The 8,531-nt window shown below is 39.2% G+C and overlaps 1 protein-coding gene across 1 annotated transcript; it reads right to left on the reverse strand.

The window, feature by feature from the left end:
* Positions 1-234: 234 nt before the first annotated feature.
* Positions 235-7,923, reverse strand: LOC149143121 (phospholipase A1-Igamma3, chloroplastic-like). Its single transcript, XM_089451686.1, has 3 exons — positions 7,265-7,923; positions 728-819; positions 235-626 (listed from the first exon to the last, which is right to left on the reverse strand). The coding sequence occupies exons 1-3, from the start codon at positions 7,921-7,923 to the stop codon at positions 235-237; spliced, it is 1,143 nt and encodes a 380-aa protein (XP_089307812.1).
* Between the last annotated feature and the right edge of the window lie 608 nt (positions 7,924-8,531).

Here is an 8,531-nt window from a genome sequence, read left to right on the forward strand (position 1 = left end):
TGATAGAGGGATCTAGGCAGTCTTATAATACAACCACTTGTGCTGGTCACGTGATTGGCTCAAAAAGATCACATCACATGATTTGCTCGAAGAAAGCTCATGGTGATAATAAAGTCTTGGAAAAAATTCAGCCAGTGATCTTGCTGGTTCACGGGGGTTTCGGAGGAGTCAATCAGTCATCTTATTAGTTCTTGTTCTTTTGCAAGTGCTACCCCGAAAAGCGAAATTCTAGGATCAGTGAGCCGCAGCAAACGGAGCAGGGTCTCTATTCCCTGAAGATTTGAAAGGTTTGTCGTTCCCGACATAGCCGTCAATTAGATGAAGATAATTCTTTAAACTGTGGGCGTAAGCGGGATCAATATTATGGAGCTCTCTCAGAATGGGAGAGTCGTTATTATTCAAAACAATTTTCACGCCCACGTGAAAATATGTCCAGGGAAACCAATCCAACATTTGACTCAACCATGTCCAGCAGTTCTTGTTGAAAACAAGTCCAGGAACTTTGGGAACAATATCGTTCTTGTTCACCAACCGCAACACCTTCACTCCCACCTCCGCCATTCGCAGGGCGAATGCTCTATTCCCAACGCGTGGGCTCGCGAATGCAAACACAGCACATGTATAGGCTGTCCCGGCAAATTTGCGTTAAGGTTTTTCTTCACGTCATATGAGCTTAAGGTTGCGAGAGCAGCTCCTAAGCTGTGTCCAGTTAAAGTTACGCTCAAACTTTCTTCCTTGTATTCATCTACCAGTCTTAAAATTTCTGAAATAACAGTATCTCTTGCAGATATTGAATTGTCTCCATGAGAAGTGTAACAACTGAAAAATCCCTCCTCCACTCAGACGGCGTTGTCGTTGAAAGGAGCAGTGTTGAAATTATAATTTCAACTGCAGTGAACAGAACAGCAGCAGCTACTTTATTCATTTGTCGTGATCCGGCGCCCCACATTTTTTCCCGATCTTTTAAATCACCGCCATTACCATCTTTTCACTCTTTAATTATTTTTGTGTTTCCAGAAGGAAGAAGATCAGATCCAACGCTACACCATTACTTCTCAACAACCATATTAATGAGCAGAACGGCTGAAAGAGAAAAGAACCAGCCTCGAGCCGACGTAGCATTTATCAGTCATAGATTTCATCACCACCGACTCAAGAAATACAGCAAAAGATCAAATCTGTTAATCATGAGCAGCAGAGACTTCATCAGCAAGTTAAAGCAGTGATGACCCTTTCCCGCACTATAAAATGCAGACACAGCAGTGTAGAAAAACATAGATTGAAAGTCCTTTTGTAACACACAGCAGTGTAGAACAAGAGAGTTTTTTTTTGTATTGCACAGCAGTGCTGAAATTTTCTGAGATAGTTGTTTTGTGGAACTGAAGCGTTCCTGTTGTAATCCCTCTGTCAAGAGGAAGATGCTCTTTAACATAATATTTTGTGAAGATCCCTCTACGTGAGGAAGACTTATTTTATCAGTTAGTTTATTGTTCATAAATAGAAGTTTCTTTTTGCCTGTTGCTGTTACACCATAACTCAAAAAATACTTGACGTAAAAAATTTACGTTGCTGCAACACCACGAACAGCGTTGCTGCAACACAAGTTACAGCAACTAAAAAAAAACTGTGTTGCTGCAACACCGTTTCCAAAGAACGAATTTTTCTGTTTTTCTGAGTTAAAAACAGAGTATTATTTTGATCAGTTTTTGATCCTGAGGCAAAGTAGAGTATTATTTTATGCTCTGTTCTTGTGTTTTTGAATTATCAGAAAATAGAGTATTGCTCTCTGTTCATATTTTTGTTGTTTCGGAATTTATCAGAAAATTCTCAACAGTGGAAACAGAGGATTTTTCCACTGTATTTTGTTTGGAATAACCAGAAATTCCCGACATGGTATCGGAGCTTGTCCAGGCTCTTTGAAGACATCAAAGAAGCTGAAAGAAGATTTGTTGCTGCAGCAAATTATCTAGCAGAGCGAAAACGCTGTCAAGGTATTTTTCAGATTAGTTTTTTATGTAGTTGCTGAAGACAATTAAGTGATTTTTTTTACAGTCAAGTATTGTAAGAATGGCCAGCACCAGCGTGGGTATGTTTAATACCCAGCTCCCACAGTTCAATGGGAAAAATTATGACTACTGGGCAATAACCATGAGAGCCGTGTTTGCCTCACAAGATTTATGGGAACTTGTTGAATATGGATTTGAAGAACCAACAAATGAAGAAGAGTTTATTGGATTAACTCAGGTAGAGAAAGAGCTGTTGAAGAGCAATAAGAAGAAGGACTCAAAAGCCTTTGTACTTTTATATCAAGCAGTGCATGAGAGTGTGTTTCCGAGGATAGCAGCAGCCAAGACATCCAGAGAAGCATGGCAAACTCTCAAGACAGCCTATCAAGGCATGGAGAAAGTGAAGACAGCAAAACTACAGTTGCTGAGGAAAGATTTTGAGAACCTGCGTATGAAGGAGTCAGACAATATTGACTCATTCTTCACACAAGCAATTGGTTTGGTCACACAGATAAGGTCTCATGGAGAAACTCTTGAAGAAAGGAGGATTGTGGAGAAACTATTGAGGTGCCTACCCTCAAAGTTTGATGTGATTGTCACCACCATAGAAGAGACAAAGGATCTCTCAAATTTTTCAGTTGATGAACTTCATGCATCACTGATAACACATGAGCAGAGGTTGAGTAGAAATGAAAACTCATCTCTAGAGCAAGCATTCAAGACCCAGATGTCATTTGGAAGAGGAAGAGGTCATGGCAGAGGAAACAAGAGAGGAAGAGGAAGAACCCAATACAGAGGCGGAAGAAACAGTCCAGCAAACGTTCAAGGAAGAGGCAACAATCCAAATCAGAACCAAGGCCATGGCAGCAGTCAACAAAGTGGACAACATCATGCTCAAGGACAAAGGTATGAAAAATCCAATGTCCAATGTTATTATTGTAAAAAATATGGGCACTATGCAAATGAATGTAGGAAGAAGCAGCATGATATGAGTAATAGATCTAGTGCAAATATCACTAGAGAAAATATCAGTCAAGATAATGTGTTGTTAGTTTGTAATATGGCTGAAACAAACAGTGAGGATATATCGTTTCTAGATTCTGGTTGCAGCAACCATATGACAGGAAACATAGCCCTGTTTTCTGCTTTAGATCAGAGTGTGCAATCACAAGTCACACTTGGGACTGATAGTAAAATTTCTGTTATGGGAAAAGGAGAAGTTAAAATATTTACAAACAAAGGTGAAAAGAAAACCATAGCAGATGTCTATTATGTTCCTGGAATGAAGTGTAATCTCTTGAGTATTGGACAGCTTGTTCAGAAGGGTTACAATGTTTTCTTTAGGAATGATGTATGCACCATCATGGACAGATTACCCAGAAAACGTTGTATTGCTGAAGTGAAGATGACAAGGAACAGGATGTTCCCTCTCAGAATAAGGGCAGATCTGAAAAATAAAGAAGTAATTGCAGCAATGACACAAGAGGCTCTCCAAAGCGTACCAAAGGATGAAAATTGGTTGTGGCATTTGAGATTTGGACATCTCAACTTTGGAGGTCTTAATTTGTTGAGTAGAAAAGGAATGGTAAGAGGATTACCACTGATAGAAAAGCCAGACAACCTTTGTGAAGGTTGTATATTGGGGAAACAACACAGAGAAAGTTTTCCAACCGGAAAAAGCATAAGGGCAAAAGCACCCTTAGAAATTATCCACTCAGATTTATGTGGACCGATGCAAGCTCCATCACTTGCAAGCAGCCAATATTTTCTAACATTTATTGATGACTTTACCAGAAAGACTTGGGTTTATTTTCTGAAGAATAAGAGTGAAGTGTTTGAAAAATTTCAAAATTTCAAAGCACTTGTAGAAAATCAAAGTGGGCTGTGTATCAAGGTTTTGAGAACTGACAGAGGAGGTGAGTATATCTCCAAAGAATTTTTACGTTTTTGCAGAGAAAATGGAATTCATAAGCAATTTACAACAAGGTACACCCCGCAGCAAAATGGAGTTGCTGAAAGGAAAAACAGAACAATTATGGATATGGCAAGGAGCATGTTGAAGGCAAAGCATTTGCCAAATGATTATTGGGCTGAAGCTGTACACTGTGCAGTATATATTTTGAATAGATGTCCTACAAAAGCAGTGATGAACAAAGTGCCAGAAGAAGCATGGAGTAGGAGAAAGCAAGGAGTCACCCACATGAAAGTTTTTGGTTGTGTGGCTTATGCACACATTCCAGATCAGCTAAGGAAGAAATTGGACAGCAAAGGGGAGAAATGTATTTTCATTGGATAGAGTGAAGAATCCAAAGCTTACAGATTATATATCCCATCCACCAAGAAGCTTTTTGTGAGCAGAGATGTTCAATTTATTGAAGAGGAAGCTTGGGATGGAAGCATAGAGAGAACAGTTAATGTTAAAAACTGTTTGTCTCATGATGATGATGATGAGGAGTTGGCTGAAACACATCCCCAAACAGCAGCGCCAACAACAGAACAGCAAGAGACACCCTTGAGGAGAAATGAGAGTGCTTCTCCAAGCACACCACAAGGAGGAAATTCAAGTGCATCTACAAGCACTTGCACACCGAATGAAAGAGGTAAGAAATTCAGAAATTTAAGTGATATTTATGATGAAGGAATGAATTCTTTGTTTGCTTTGTATTGTCACGTTGATGACCCTGTTCATTTCGAAGATGAAATTAAAGATAAGAAATGGATAGAAGCTATGGATGAGGAGATGAATGCCATAGAAAGAAATAAGACATGGGATTTAGTTGAGCTACCAAAAGGTAAAGAAGTCATTGGAGTTAAATGGGTCTACAAGACCAAGAGTAATGCTGAAGGAAAGATAGAAAGGCATAAGGCAAGACTTGTTGTCAAGGGATACAAGCAGCAGTATGGGAGAGATTATGAGGAGACTTTCGCACCGGTTGCAAGAATGGAAACAGTAAGAATAGTGTTGTCCATAGCAGCACAAAACAAATGGAAAGTTTACCAAATGGACGTGAAGTCAGCATTCTTGAATGGAGTATTAATGGAAGAGGTTTACATTGAGCAACCTCTAGGCTATGAAAAGAAAGGCCAAGAGCACAAAGTCTGCAGATTGAAGAAAGCTCTTTATGGGCTGAAGCAAGCGCCAAGAGCATGGTACAGTAGGATAGATTCCTATCTACTGGAAAATGGATTTAAGAAGTGTGAGCGAGAACCCACTGTTTACATCAAAGAAAAAGACTGTAAAATTTTAATTGTTGTGTTATATGTTGATGATGTGATTTTTACAGGTAATGATGACTACCTCATTGAAAATTTCAAATCAGTCATGAAATAAGAATTTGAGATGACTGACAAAGGGTTTGCTGAGATACTTCTTAGGAATAGAAGTAGATCAAAATGAAAATGGAATTTTTATTTCACAGGCAAAATATGTAAATGAAGTGTTGAGCAGATTTGACATGCAGGACAGCAAGGCAGTAATCACTCCCACAGTGATGGGATTAAAACTCAGCAAAGAGGACAACAGCAAAGATTTTGACCCTAGTGTGTACAAGAGCATAGTTGGCAGCCTCATGTATTTGACTGCAACTAGGCCAGACATAATGTATGCTGTTAGTTTAATTTCCAGATTCATGGAGAAGCCAAAAGAAACACATTGGCAGGCAGCAAAGAGAATTCTGAGGTATGTTAAAGGTACAAAAAGGTATGGCATATTTTATACGGTTTCAGAATGTTCAGATTTAGTTGGATACACAGATAGTGATTGGGCTGGAAGTGTAGATGACCGGAAAAGCACATCTGGTTACATTTTTCACATAGGTTCAGGAGCCATTTCATGGGCTTCCAAGAAACAGCCAATTGTGGCATTGTCTACAGCAGAAGCAGAGTATGTGGCAGCTACAGCAGCAGCATGTCAAGCGGTTTGGATGAGGAGAATGTTGAGAAGTCTATGCCAGGAGCAGGCAACAACAACAGTTATTTTTTGTGACAATAGCTCAGCTATTGCATTATCCAAGAACTCTGTATTCCACAAGAGAACGAAACACATAGACACAAAGTTTCACTACATCAGAGAATTGGTGAACAATGGAGAAATCATTTTACAACATTGCAGGACTCAGGAACAGGTTGCAGATATTCTGACAAAGCCATTGGATCAAAAAAGTTTTGAGTTTTTAAGGAAACTTCTGGGTATGACTGATAACCCAGCAGTTGAAATTAAAGGGGAGTGTTGAAATTATAATTTCAACTGCAGTGAACAGAACAGCAGCAGCTACTTTATTCATTTGTCGTGATCCGGCGCCCCACATTTTTTCCCGATCTTTTAAATCACCGCCATTACCATCTTTTCACTCTTTAATTATTTTTGTGTTTCCAGAAGGAAGAAGATCAGATCCAGCGCTACACCATTACTTCTCAACAACCATATTAATGAGCAGAATGGCTGAAAGAGAAAAGAACCAGCCTCGAGCCGACGTAGCATTTATCAGTCATAGATTTCATCACCACCGACTCAAGAAATACAGCAAAAGATCAAATCTGTTAATCATGAGCAGCAGAGACTTCATCAGCAAGTTAAAGCAGTGATGACCCTTTCCCGCACTATAAAATGCAGACACAACAGTGTAGAAAAACATAGATTGAAAGTCCTTTTGTAACACACAGCAGTGTAGAACAAGAGAGTTTTTTTTTGTATTGCACAGCAGTGCTGAAATTTTCTGAGATAGTTGTTTTGTGGAACTGAAGCGTTCCTGTTGTAATCCCTCTGTCAAGAGGAAGATGCTCTTTAGCATAATATTTTGTGAAGATCCCTCTACGTGAGGAAGACTTATTTTATCAGTTAGTTTATCATTCATAAATAGAAGTTTCTTTTTTCCTGTTGCTGTTACACCGTAACTCAAAAAATACTTGACGTAAAAAAATTACGTTGCTGCAACACCATGAATAGCGTTGCTGCAACACAAGTTACAGCAACTAAAAAAAAACTGTGTTGCTGCAACACCGTTTCCAGAGAACGAATTTTTCTATTTTTCTGAGTTAAAAACAGAGTATTTTTCTGTGTCAAAAACAGAGTATTATTTTGATCAGTTTTTGATCCTGAGGCAAAGTAGAGTATTATTTTATGCTCTGTTCTTGTGTTTTTGAATTATCAGAAAACAGAGTATTGCTCTCTGTTCATATTTTTGTTGTTTCGGAATTTATCAGAAAATTCTCAACAGTGGAAACAGAGGATTTTTCCACTCTATTTTGTTTGGAATAACCAGAAATTCCCGACAGTAGACGATAATCCGGCTCCGATGCGCTTGTGTTTGAGAGGAGTAATTGATAATCTGGCAGGAACTAAAATATCTCTTGCGTCCTCTATCCATTCCTGAGCCGTTTGGGTTCCTCTCCACGCTACTACAATATCCCGCCGTCCTAGTCTTCGTATCTCTTGAGTATCTGTGCAAACTGCAATAAACCCAATCCACACAGATTGCTCTATTTTCCTCCCTAAGATATCTGTGTCCGCATACAAATATTTGGTCACTTTATAGCCCTTGGGGTAATACTGGGAATCACCGGCCATTTCACTGCTATCGAACAATTTATCAGGACTATACTTAGCCCCACCATAACCATTCATCAAAAGTTCACTATCAAACGCATCGTAGCACAACTCTGCAAAATCACCATATCTGAGAATCTCAGCTTTGAATACTGGATTAATGGGATCTAATAACCCATTCCACGACTCTGCTCCTTCAATATCTTGCCACATATCTGCAAGCGCTATGTTTTTGTATCGGCCCATCTCTTTTACTAGTGGGTGTCTTGAAGAACAGGCGATCGATTTTCGGTTTTGGGTCCGGATCAACTTTTTATGGAGAAGAGTGCCCTTGCTGCTTGAAGCTGTAAGGAATGAAGGGAGCATCCCCATCCTTCGTAGTACTGAATACAGGTGATCTATGAAGCGAGACATGAATTTCTGAATCTCAATGTCCTCAAGTATAAAAAGGCCGGATATCTTAAAAGACAGTTCTGCTTCTGTGGTTTTATGCAAGTTGTTAGCTTAGTTTTTCTGATGTGCAATGCCAATCCCAATATGTGTATCTTACCAGAGCTTGGTACGCGTATATATATCGATATCATACACGAAATTCATTAGCAGCAGCAAGCGGATTGATTTCCTGGATTCGAGGTTAGTAAATTTGACACAGTTGCATGAGGCCAAAGGATTGACTTTGACTATGAATTGTTTACATGGGATTCCTCTGCCTTCAGATTTTAAACTTTTAATCGTTCAAACGTGCGCACATCTTTTTCAGGTTCCCCACTCCCTTTCCCCCAATTCTAAGGGGTTCCAAGCAAAACGATGAGATAAGAAAGTTAATCGACATCCTTCTCCCATATCATTGGAGATCACCGGTGTTCTTCCTCGGAACAATAGTTTATTAATTTTTTTTTTTCAAATCACTCTGTTCCACGTTTTTTCATTCAAATCACTCTGTTCAACGGTAATCTCAATAAGAGAGTTTTCTTTTTTGT

Source organism: Pinus tabuliformis, chromosome X (assembly GCF_031772625.1).
Source record: "Pinus tabuliformis cultivar Carrire ecotype Pingquan chromosome X, CPIR1, whole genome shotgun sequence".
Taxonomy (NCBI): Eukaryota; Viridiplantae; Streptophyta; class Pinopsida; order Pinales; family Pinaceae; genus Pinus; species Pinus tabuliformis.

Bases quoted from the DNA above. Each gene is read 5' to 3' on its own strand.
- LOC149143121 (XM_089451686.1), bottom strand. From the start codon at position 7,923: ATGGGGATGCTCCCTTCATTCCTTACAGCTTCAAGCAGCAAGGGCACT. The intron at 820-7,264 runs GTTATTCCAAAC...GGGATTTTTCAG, and splicing joins TCTACTGTCGGGAATTTCTG to TTGTTACACTTCTCATGGAG. The intron at 627-727 runs GTTTGAGCGTAA...TTGCCGGGACAG, and splicing joins AGATGAATACAAGGAAGAAA to CCTATACATGTGCTGTGTTT.